The sequence below is a fragment of the Arctopsyche grandis genome, chromosome 6 (assembly GCF_051622035.1).
Source record: "Arctopsyche grandis isolate Sample6627 chromosome 6, ASM5162203v2, whole genome shotgun sequence".
Classification (NCBI taxonomy): Eukaryota; Metazoa; Arthropoda; class Insecta; order Trichoptera; family Hydropsychidae; genus Arctopsyche; species Arctopsyche grandis.
The window spans coordinates 6,625,822-6,639,209 of record NC_135360.1 but is presented as its reverse complement, the minus strand read 5'-3'; the positions used below and the strand labels follow the sequence as shown (position 1 = coordinate 6,639,209).

Genomic DNA, 13,388 nt, shown 5'->3' with positions numbered 1-13,388 from the left:
TATTAAAGTTATAAAAATCCTCGACTTGGTAATTTGTCATTTGTGACCCAAAACTTATGTTTTTTTTTTTGTATATTTGACGTTCAACGCCATTAACGGTTCACAGTTCAGTATTTTTCTAAGGAAAAAGTTTAAGTTTTGACCCAGAACTCGGTAGAGTATTGAGAAAAATGGTGTAACTTAGTCTAACGATCGATGCGAACGGAAACCGGGTCGTTGGTATGCTAACAGTAAAAAAAAGTCTACGTAATATTCTCTAAAGAAGAAGCACAATCATTTCTAAGGTCCAGCACTGCAATTGAGGGTAATTTGCGTATTTCTTAATTACGCAAAGGTCTCACGATGGCGTACCATAGAATGAGAATCGAAAAGGCAAAGCAGCTTGACATAGATATTTTTTGCACAATTGTCATCAAATTTCATTTCAACTTGTATTACATACATTTAATATACTATGTCTATATATTTACATACATATATCAAATGGTTTTGATTATAGATACATATGTATATTAAAAACATCTGGATCTTTAAGTTTTCAACGAGGTCTATATCGTTCTACCTATGTACATATACGTATACATAAAGTTTCATATGGATATTTAACCATGAATATTTATCTCTTATCTCTAATATTGAGTCCTCTAAAACGTGTCAGTTATCTGTGCCTAGTTTTGATTCATTGAAAATATTCAACAAAAAGCGATTTACATAGACCCATATTGACAATTCAATCTTCAGCCTGGATCTACTTTTCGTTAATTATTTTTATAACCAATATTAACTCCGGCTTCAATTGAAATAGCAGATAAATATAAATAAAATCTTACTGCATATTGAAAGTGGCAACTACGGTAAGCCAAATCCTAAAACTGTTTTTTTTTTTTTTGGAAAATTTGTATTTAAATTGAAATCAACCCTCCAACTGATCACATGTTACATTTGTAAAGTGACTAACAGCGTCACTGCGGTAGTTGTAAGCCATATGTATTCATATTATAGTATATGTAATTTCATCAGCTGGTGGTTCATCAGTTTGATTTACTGTATGTAAGCGCTTAAGGGCAAAAACACACAGAGAGGCACGTGGCACGGGATTTTTTTTAGATAATTTTGCACACGTAACAAAACGCAAGAACGCATAACCATTCCGGAAGGATCGAGTTCCAAAAATCAGCCCCTGTAGTGTTTTCGGTAATTATTTATCCTTGTATTGGCGTAGGTTTGACAGTGATCGATAATAGTAATTCCCATATTTGAAGAAATGTAGGATAAACTTGTCGAAATAATAAGGTCGTACGAATTAACAATGAACTGGAAACGCCCTTCCGTGGCTGGAAGCTACGGGACTTCCTGTGCCGTTCCCTTCAGTGTGTTTTCGACTGAAGACTGGATTGACACGATTTTGGACCAAGTAGCTTGGACGAGTAACTTGGATGTTATTCATAACGTGGCGATAGGTGATCCAACCGTTTTTGAACGTTTCAGACGTCCAACTTACTTGGTACAAGCTACTCACATCGTGTCAACCCGGTATAAGAGTTCAAGGCATAATTTTAACTTATACACCTTTTTATATAAATCGGTATAGATACTAATTAAATCCACACATGTTTATCTCGCAAATTATCTTATTGTGTATCTCGAATTAAGACCCTGGCCAAGATTTAATTCCACATTGTAACCCATACATCCATCTCTGTTCCTAGCTTGACGTTGTAGTATAAAAATTTCATGTATCTACTCCTGTTTTTTTACGGCTACGACATCCCCTCCCCTCTTTTTTATAAACTTGCATGCTTTTAGTAGACTAGTATTGTTTTTGAAAAGCCGTTATACTTTTCATTCAGCCAGCAGCATAGCTCGGACGTTAAGCTTCTGCTTACCGTCAAGAAGGTGCCGGGTTCTATCCCTGAATGAAAATGAATTTTTCAGAGTATGCTGTTGGTCAGACCTGGATTTGTGACTCCAGGTTGATCGTTTCCTATCAGAGTTTGCCAATTTTCTCTGATTTCATTGTTGAAACGGTTCCCGGAAAAAAAAATTGGCTAAAAATCCTTCCTACCTACTATGTCACCACTATTTGAAATTTGATGGATGTACAATAAAAATTTATGTACAATTCATAGATGTCTCGTTAATTTGCGAGTTTTTTCAGTGTCTCGCAATTCAACGACTTATAATAAAAAATGCTGCATTTGTATTTGTAATTGGCCAGGAAGGCGCATTGGGATTTACCTGTAAGGCCTTCCTGGTATATATGTAAAATAAAAAATAAAATAAAATAAAATAAAATATACAAGTCTCAAGTTACGCTTCAATAGCGAAAGCAATAGACAGAGATGCGCTTTTGTGGCTGCACCATTCGACTAAGTATACATAAGACTAAGTAGTCCAAGTGTTGATTGTCCAGCGCGAGTGAAATATTCGTGCCAAAATAATCAGAGCTGATATTAGCTACACTTCTTCGCAGTCGTCGTCGGCTGCAGCAATCAGAGCGAGGATTGCTGGCGATTGCGAAAACAGTGAGCATTTTAATAATAAACGACGGCACACACAACCTGCCATTATCCATAATATATAGCTCAGTCATCGTCTACGAGCAACTGTTAATTGGTTAATTTGACTTCCGAAAACCCCTATAGAAAGTCCGCGCGGAGCTTGGAAGATTCGTCCGAGTGATTGGATCTCAGCGAAAGCGTTTGTGAATCTAGCGAGCAGATAATTAATCAGTTTTTTTCTGTTTTTGTTTCAGAGCGTTGCTTAGTGGCGATTGGAAATTGGGAAGAAAGTCGGTCAGAGGTCGTACGAATGCGGTGACCTTGAAGAATCATCGTGATGGAGGACAGGTGGTCCTGGTTCCGAGCCCTGCTCTTTGCAGTGGTGATGGCTTCCTGCCTTACACCAGGTAATTTTTTTATACCACTATATATGAGTCAAAAAAGTCCAGGCTTTCTAATTTAGTATTCATACTACTTTTATTATGAATATTAAATATCAAATTTTTTTTGTATCTAACCTAACTATGACTAACATCCCCGATCTTAGATGGAAACATTTTACTCAAAATACGTAGTGATTGATGATATGAGCGTATTAATGCTCTGTGTGTGTGAATTATAACCACCGCCATGGTTACAAATGTAACATGTATTTAACAATCAGCTGTGGAGTTGAGTCCGAATTACAACACGATACTGGTACTTATTCAGCTAAGCTGCATAGTGGTATTGTTGCAAATGATAGGCCAAAGTCAGTTCACAGCACTTATTCTACGACTCCAGAGGTCCACACGGAACCGCTGCTCGCCCGAGAATGTGTGGTCCATCGTGTGTTCGGCAGGTAGCTTTAAAGGCAGGTACCCGAGTGTTCGGACATGCAGTAGTCCGAACAGCCCCGGCATTCTCCACAAACGTTAAGTTATTCCCTAGAAATTTGGAATTCTTCACTTTACATTGGTCCGCAATTCCTACGCTACCGCATGTTTCCACAATCTCCGACCATTTATGATGAACATATGTATATGATCTCAGGTCAGCCTTATGGTAACCGTACAGTAGGTATCTCTGGTCAACCTTATGAGTATGACAGTTATGACTATATGTACATCGGACTTTGATCAGGGCAGCATACTTTTAGGGTGAGGCAGGTTGCCAATGGGCCGTACGTATTGGTTAACACATTATAAATATATAAATTAAAATATATCTAAAGGATAGCGGGAATATAACAAACAACAATTTCTTCTTCCACTATCAACCTATACATGTCCTTGGCACGTGCACTGACACTACATAGTCACAGGGAGAATTTTAATCCTCACGGTAAATAGAAAATATTCAACGCTAATATTAGATGTCCGCGAATTAAATTCAATATATCGTTGCTTTCTTGTTTTAAAAATAATTTTTATTTTATAAATTACAATAATTCCTTGAATAATATAAAGCATTTGCCCAGTTCAGCCTCTGAAGTGACCAATTTTTACATCGGACTAGATATCGGATGTTCGTCGGGGCAGAGACAAATAACAATACAACCATTCCAACAGTGCTCAAAGCAAGAGAGCAAAAAAAGCCTGTAAAAATGGTTTTTCTATGAAATTAGCAATAGAAAAACCCTCTGCCCCGATCCCTATCTGATTTCTAATAATGACTACCCAATCTTTACGTATGACTAAAAGGCGGCCACACGCGGTTTCTTTTTCAAATAATAATAGACCGCTCTATTAGTGTTTAAAGCAAGAGAGCAAAAATACATGGTTTTTATAAGAAATTGACAATCGTGAACTGTGCTTAGCCGATATCTCCTTACGAAATATGTATGTATGAACCTCGATGTCACATGTCACATTTTTTATAATGAAAGGAATTTATTTATTTATTTATACAAGTAAAAACCCATTTAAGTAAATTATAATGAAATCTTATCATATAAAATTAACAATAAAAGAAAAAAGAAAATCAGAAAAGATGGTAAAAATTAAGGAAACACAATATTATGAATGGATTCTATAAACAGACCAAAAGTTCGGAGTGCGAAAAATCGCTCTGAAAAATCAACTCCAAAAATTTTCATTTTATCACTTACCCAAGTGGTATCGATACAGCTCCATCATGACACCCTCCTTATTGACATGTTCATTATTTTAGTTACAAATGAGGTTACAAACCTTGTGCATATATAAAAAGACAAATATCTATATTTGTAAGCGGAAATTGCCTCATCAAAGCTGTATTCTTTGAGTCCCAATTACAGAACTTTTTCACAACTTGCAGCTGACATCACACAAGTGCTGAAAACTCTTTAAAATTTGATCCAAGTGTGACTATGTAACTTAATAACGTTCAACTATTAGATCACGCGTAATTTTGAACCCTTTGGCAGTCGCGTGCCATTGCGCAAAGTGATAATGGTTGGCGGTCACGGTGTCATCTCTCGCTCTTGACCGTTTGCAATGCGCGCTATGCGGTGTACCGTTACCACACCACAACGCCCACAACACACACGCACACCACGAGATGGCCACGCAGTCACTCCACCTGTAGCCATTTTGCTACAGGTGTATCATCATCATCATCATCATCATCGACGTGCATGAATCGTTCTTTTTACCCAACCATACGTTGGAGATATCTAATAACCTGGGATTTGGAGCTTCCACTCTCGAGGGGATTGAATTTCCTATGACGAGCATGAATGCCTTTTAATTTCTTTATTTAATAATCTTGAGAATCGTTTGTGCTACTATCACCGTCATCCAGGAAATGCTTTTATTAGCTCCACTCTACTAGTTCAGTGACATTCCAGCCCACCAAATCTGATTTTGAACCACTCCCACTCTTTAGATAGCTTTCCACCTTACGGCGGATTGATGAGTAGATGAAGACTCGAAAAATGAACTCTAAAAATGATAAAATGACTGAGTTCATCAACTCAGAGTTTATGCCGTAAGTGCCACCGTGGGGTTAGCTAACATTGAAGTAAACTAATGTTTCCGACATGAAGCTAGAGGAGTTTAACCACTTCACCGCCATAAGCGCACCGATGTGCGCTCCTTCGTATTTAAGGCTATGACTCGAAATTAATTTCGGTTTCTTCACAGTGACATTTAAAAATATCTTGTGATAATAATGAAATTGAAAAAGTCATTAGTTTTCGTTAGTTTGTGATATATTCAAGATCGGTCTCCGTGACGAGACAGAATGTTAAAAGACAGAAAACGCAAATATCGGAAGGCAAAGATCGAAAATCAAAAGATCAAAAAAAATGGTGCATGGTAAACGGTACATACTCACTTAATTTGCGCGAGCAGGATACAACAGGAACAAGAGGAACGGGCATTTCCTCCCGTATTAATGTGCGCGCGCAGAATACGGGAGGAAAAGCATGTTCCTCTTGTTCCTGTTGTATCCTGCTTTTTTTGATCTTTCGACTTAAGATCTTTCGATTTTCGATCTTTGCCTTCCGATATTTGCGTTTTCTGTCGTTTAACATTCTGTCTCGTCACGGAGACCGCTTTTGAAGATATACATGTACGTATGTCAGTATTGAATAAATTTGAAGTTGTTATTTTTTCACTGGTGTTTGCAACTGTTAAGTCACCTTTTTGTCTCTCAACCTCCGAATCGAAGTTCGTCCGTGCAAATTCCGACAATTTTTTTGCTGTGTGGTGGCTTCAGGGCACTCAGGCGCGATTGTTGTCGACCCCATTCCTGAGATGAGCGTGTGACGCAACGGCGATCCGCGACGTTTGACGTACGATTTTCACAATATTGCATACGTATCATATTATCTATTACTCGTCGGTGACATTCCGCAAACTCTTCAATTTAGGAATGCATTAAAAACGCTGATGATGTTATCTAATTAATATACATACAGTTTTCTGTATAGATATGTATGTACATGCATATTGTACATACCGCTAGCGTGCGGTTCATAATCACGCATGCTGTAGACGCGGCGCGTGCTCTAATATTCTACAGGTCAAAATTTATGTTTTAAGTTACATATGTAATTATGAAACATAACTGCTTTGAAAATCTGCCATCAGTCCTAGTGGTAATAGCGGATTTACATATGTACGTCTGCGCATGCGCTTGCTACACGCGCCCATTGAGATACGTTCTTTGCGCATGCGCTTTATGGCTTTCGTCAATTCTCCATTAACTTCAGCAATTACACAGTAAATAGTGCAATAAATAAATAAATAAATAAATATAGAATCTCTAGGACATTTTTTTTTCGGTAATGTTACTGATTAATTTTAGAAATCAATTTCGCTTTTGGCAACAATAACTACATACAGACATATGTAAGTCAGTATTAGTTTTGTCATCTCAATTTCTTAATTGATGAAATTCCATCCCTTTGCGCAACCATGAATTCATAATATAAAATGATAGTGGGGGTAATTTATTATTTTATTTTTCGAAACATTTTAAAACGATTTTTCATGTTTCGATGTCTTTATTTTTGTTTGAAAAAATAATTGAAATTATTTTGTTTTTTCAATATTTTATTTAAAAAAGAATTCTTATATTTTTAATGGCGTATTCTGCGCGCGCACATTAATACGGGAGGAAAAGCCTGTTCCTCTTGTTCCTGTTGTATCCTGCTCGCGCGAATTAAGTGAGTATGTACCGTTTACCATGCACCCTTTTTTTTCGATCTTTCGACTTAAGATCTTTCGATTCAGATCTTTGCCTTCCGATATTTGCGTTTTCGGGCGTTTCACATTCGGGCCTGTGACGAAGACCGATTTTTAATGTATAATAATTGCTTCATAGTAAAAAAATATATATAACTACCATTTATAGAGATTTTGAGATGGATATTACTCCAATACTTCCCTGTTATCTTCAGGAAGATTACATAATTATAAATAATGCTTTTGTGGATATCCGTAGGGACGACTCGCCAATTAAGACTGATGAAATCAGCACATTCTGACAGTAAATGGTACATTTGCAATCTACATATGTATGTATGTATGTCTAAAACTTTTCAGTAGCCGTAAAAATACTCAAAACACCATGGAGAGAGTGAGACAAACTTTTTAGAAATCATTAGGGTTTAAAATCAAAGTCTTGGAGCAATTACATGTAGTGAACACTCTTTTATACTTTGGTTTAAAAAAGAAAACTATAATAGTATAAGTAATGACACGGTAAGGTTAAAAAATGGTCGTTTCTCTCCTGACAGCTAGATTAAAAAAGGAATAGAAAACATGTTTTTTGACAAATGTATGACAGTACGAGTCCAGCGATGAATGCAGAGGCGTAGAAAAGAAGTAAAAGACAAAATAAAAACTAATGAAATAAATGAAAACTGTACTATATTCTTCTTAAAATTACTTAATAGTATTGCTTTATGCAGAACAGGTGGTTGTATAAAAATTGCCGCCACTTTTGCCTGACACTCAAGATTAATGAAAGCATAGAAAACAGGCTTTTTGACAAATGCAAGAAAGCAAGAAAAGAAAAGAGTAAATGACGATTTGAGTTATTTCCCTGAGAAAAACTTTACAGTCGTTTTACCTCTATAATATACTTGACAGAATCCAGATGCCAAAACTCAACCTTGTCAATCTGCTTTACACTAGTAATTGGCCGGTCTTCAATAGTTGCCTATTTTGATTTTAAAATGATATTTTAGTCATGTTAAGCACACAAGGATTTCGTTAATGATTTTTTTTGTCTTCAGATACCAAACGTCCAATTACTGTGTATGCATCGGCTAATATCTGTTATTCTTAGTTTTAGCGACACAGTCGCCTTTGTTATCATATGAGTTCAGGCTTTCTGCTTTTTCCTGTCGAATTATCATTACTACTATGCATTTTGAACGCGACATGGATATGAATTCCGTGATAAGAATTATGAAATCGGAAAATGTCGAAACGTTCGATAACCCAATGCGGGATGTTTAAATAGAGAGAAAGTCGGCTGAAATAGGGGGAAACCACCTCATGCACATGCCACTATGTAACAATGGTGCCATTTCAAAAGTGCCATCATCATTGCACATACACACACACACAACAAAATATGAGACATCGCCAGCAGTTTGTCGACAATGGACCGTCGATCGGTGCTAGGCGCCATTGTCGTCGACCGAGACAATATTACATTATTATTTTTCAACGTTTGTACTTAAAATCAGAAAAATGAATAGGTGCCACCATACTCGATCCGAGAAACAAACATGCGATTTCGTCAGTGTCGACGACCTTAAGCGCTAACTGTTTAAGTGGTTTGAATTTTCGTCCGCCTTCTTCTCACACTCGAGTGCACGCAACTCGAGTAGTTTTAATCGATGCAAAATGAAGAGAGTGTAAATTTAAGTGGTTGCCGTGAATTTTGATTAAAACCTCAAATGAGTGTTGGGTCTCTACTGAATCTACTGGAGTACGGGGCATATCCCAGTAGATTTTAACCCAAGCTGCTCTCACTTATACAATGAAATTTCGATAGATTCATTCAAAATCGCTCAACATTCAAACTCATATAAAAAAAATCTCCATATACTATTAGAATAAACGTAGTACTACGTATTCCGCCTTCCGCGATGAACCAATATCAAACGTAATACTACGTACCCCGCATTTCTCGTCAAGCTCATATGAAACGTAGTACTACGTGACCCGCTTAAGGTGTGTTAAGATGTTTCCGTAGTCGGCAATCCGACGTAATTTTGGTGTTTGAAATTCAATTCAATATACCATAACACTATGTCAGACAAAGATCTTCGATCAATGTGTTTATGGATGTGAAACTTGGACATTGAAAGCCAAGATACTGCACAAAGTTCAATACACTCAAAGAAGTATGGAACGCTGTATGCTTAAGCATAGTGAGGGAAGGCAGGGTGTGGAATACGTAAGTGAGAAGTATGACAAGAGTAGTGGATAGAGTGAAGAGATTGAAATGGCATGGGCGGGCCACGTGGCTCGAAGAATGGACGAAAGTTGTACAAAAGAAGTGCTAGAATGGTACACGAGAGAATGCAAAAGGTTACCACAGAGAAGATGGGTAGACGAAATTAGGAAAATATGTGGGGTGAGATGGATGAGAGTTGCACATAACAGAGACGAGATGAGTGGAAGCGTGTTGGAGAGGTCTTCATCCAGCAGTCATTGACCATCCGTCAATGACTGTACATAGATGATGGGTCTCTGCTTAATCTATGTACAAGAGTATGGGGCATATACCAGCAGATTTAAATCCAAACTGCTCGCACTTTTATTATTATTAAATTTCGTCAAAGAGACTTCTATAGATGTCTTTCCGTAGTCTGCTATTCAGTTCAATATTCCATAAGATTAACCTGAAATATGATATTCCTAAATTTCTATTCTGAAAAATGGTAGCAGTGCAAAATAATGTTCTGGAGTCGACAGAAGATAATGATAACATCTGGTACAGTTGTTAATCTTTAGTATCATCTGTGACGTGTCTACATGTTGCGAACAATTATGGATGCTCGCACTAGTATATGTACATATGTAAATAACCGAGACATTGCAGAATAGTTAAATGTATCAAATTTGCAACGGTCTTTTTTAAGAATATCGATCGCAATTTCATTTCCAATGCCAATAATTTCAATGGTTTACTCTTCATGCTTATTATTTGATTTCATCTTTAAAAACGATCCATCATCATTGCTAATAAAAATAAATATTTTGAGCGGTCATCGTTTTCGTCCGCTATTATAATTTATTATCAAATTATTGTGTATTATTGATTCGATAAAAGTGAAAAGTATCACTTTTTATGTATATTAACATTTTTAATTGATGGAAAGAATTTTTCGATATAATATGGAAATTGTAGTGAAACCAAACATTTTTGGATCAGCTGATGCGATTATTTGCACAAAAAAAACTACTCTCAATCTTTCCTCCTCTCTCTTTTTAGAATGCATATAATTCATTTTATTAATAGCCAAAGTCACACCATTGAAATATTGGATTTGCTCTAATAAATTCAAATGTATTCCCAATATTAATATGAAAATACTTATTATTTTAATCTGTTTTATTTGAAAATTTTAAATTGATGGCTCTATGAGCTAACCTGTCCATTTCAACAGTGATGAATGATGATCTTAGTTTCGTTTGATTATTTTTTGACTGGCATTGGGGGGGGGGGGGGGGGGGCAATTAAAAAACAATTTTCCTGGAAACAATGCCAAATTGTCTTAGAAATAATGGTTACATCTAGAGTATTACAACTTTGTTGAACAAAATTGTCTAATACATATATGTATGTATGTATACATATATACACATACAATATATAATCATTACGGCTCGTTGGTTACTTTAATGCCAACCATCAAGAGGCTCCCGGGTTGATCTCAATTGAAAATAATTCATTCGGAAGTATTTCTGCAGTGCTGCTGGTCGACTTGGCTATTTGTGATTTCTAGTCGATCGTTTCATACCAGTTTGCCAATTTATAATCTATAAATTTTTATACATGTGTACAAGTTTAATACCATAGCTGTCGCTCAAGGGCAACCCATGGCATCATGGGAAAATATAATACATTTAAATAAAGCATAATGATCCTCTATTTGGCTGAATTTCTCTCGATATTCTGGACTAATTATGAGACACGGATAATCCGTGTGTTTCATTTATCCGTGTCTATCTGTTACTATTATTTTTTTTCGTAATTATATACATATATAATAACGTATTTATAATGCTGAAAATTGTTTCACACGCTTAGGTCCGTGTATATTATCCAGCACTGATCGTCAACAGCATAGCACTGCACTGTACGCAAAAGATTAATTTCGTTCATACTCTACAGCACCGCTCTCTTTCGCCTTGGATGATTAAGTGATTTTTTGTGTGTTTTTGAAAATATGGCTGTCTATGTTATCTTGATCGATTTATTCCAGTAAATAGTTGAAATATATGAGTTGTGACAAATATAATAAATAATTACTTTATTTGTATGTGTATCACTATCACTATCTATACACTTCTCGATGTTTTCTTTATAAACATTTGGAAAAAAATTTCAGATATTTCACTATTAGGAATCCAACTAACCTCTATACAATATAGAAAAATTTAAATTATCTTGGAAATTTTTTTCTCTATGATAAAATGAGCTTTACTCATTGAACCCAGATTGAGTTACTCCATATGCAATATGTATGACCAAATATAGTCATTACTAGAGTACGGATAGTCAAGGTGCCGCTTATTGTTCAATTGTTGTAAATGCTTCGTAAAAAAGGTTCGGCAAACCTTTAACAATGCATTTACAACATTTGAACAATAAACGGCACCTTGGTTATCTGGGCTCTAGTCATTACTAAACATAGGAGTGTCGTTGGGGCAATTGCAAATAACAATAGACTGCTGGTGAACAATTAGAGTGGCTGTTCAGAATTTTAAAAAAATAAGACGAAAAAAAGTCTTAAAGGCGGTTTCAGACTAGCGTATTTTTCTGCGCGTATACCGTCGTTTCGGCATACGCGCTTACACGCGCGCTACATTTCGCGCTTCAAAAAACCGGACTCGCGTACACGGGCTTATTCCGGCGTTTTTGCTTGAACCGGTAGTGGTGATTTAGTATCAACATGGATAATACGAGCTTATAAGCGCGTCTACGCTCGTACGAGTTGCGCGTATGGAAAACGACTCGCCTATACGCGCCTACATGCACTTCAAAAAACGAGATTATACGCGCGTATAAAACGCTAGTCTGAAACCGCCCTAAGAAGCAGAGATCGAGGGATCGGCGACCTTTTGGAACCGATCGTAAAAACTCGTGACTTCAGAGTGCATATATGTACGTATACATATACGTTTCACGTGTCCAGAACACTTGAGTGTTCTCTTTATCTTTCGTTGGTTTTCGTATGGAGAATTTTGCAATAAGAGCGCAAATAAAAACGCACATTCGAAATAGATCGTTGATGCAGCAGGCTCGGCACGAACAATTGTTTGTACTATTGTCCTATCATATGATTCATCAGTGTAGAATACGCACAACTTCTTGAAACTACCCACTCATTTGTTGTGACTTTCGTTTAGTTTACTGCTAGTATATTGATATGATTTTTTTAATTTTGACTGGAAGGTTCATGGAGTAACGCTCCTTAGTACGAGCCGTCCCAGGACTGTCCCATCAGTGTTCAAATCGAGAGAGCAAAAAGCCTTGTACATAAAATGTCGTTTTTCTAAGAAATTAATAATAGAAAATCCCTCTGCCCCGATCACTAGCCTAAATCTAGTCCTGTGGTTCTTAACCTTGTTGGAGGTACTGAACCCCACCAGTTTCATATGCGCATTCACCGAACCCCCTCTTAATTAGAAAAATAAAATATGATTTCTTTCAAATTCAAAACATAGGTATATATTTTACTGGTGCACAAAATGAACATCACTGTGTTCAAAGAACAAAACCATTAAAACATGATTTTCACACAAAAACATAATAAATGAATATTTACTGCAAATCAGTGACTTCTGCTGTTGCCTTTCAGAGACCAGTTCAGAAATGCGCGGCTTCACCTTGGGAATTGCTACTCTCATGTCATTTTCGCAACAAAGTCTGTTCATTTTCTTCGTTTTTATGTCCAGCATCCTCGAAAAGGATTGCTCGCAAAGATATGTTGTAACAAACGGTATGAAAATCTCCAGAGCTTTCTTAGCAATAACAGAGTGTTGACACCAAAACGTTGAGAGCGTTGTTGTTCTGAAGAGTTGCTGTTGAACCTGGCTCTGCTGATTTTCCTCCGAACACCTGAGACTGACTCACCGAACCCCTGGGGTTCGATCGAACCCAGTTTAAGAACCACTGGTCTATTCATTACCGTCATTGATGAAATAACTCCTTGATCCACGGCTTACGAAA

At 36.7% G+C, this 13,388-nt stretch overlaps 1 protein-coding gene across 1 annotated transcript in view; it reads left to right on the top strand.

Moving 5' to 3' along the window:
* Window positions 1-13,388, top strand: part of pwn (calcium-binding EGF-like domain-containing protein pawn) — a 39,146-nt gene that overhangs the window by 12,409 nt on the left and 13,349 nt on the right. The window contains exon 2 of the mRNA XM_077432566.1: window positions 2,756-2,908. Within this exon, the coding sequence (XP_077288692.1) occupies window positions 2,839-2,908 (70 nt within the window). The 5' untranslated portion in view covers window positions 2,756-2,838. The remainder of the gene's footprint in view (window positions 1-2,755; window positions 2,909-13,388) is intronic.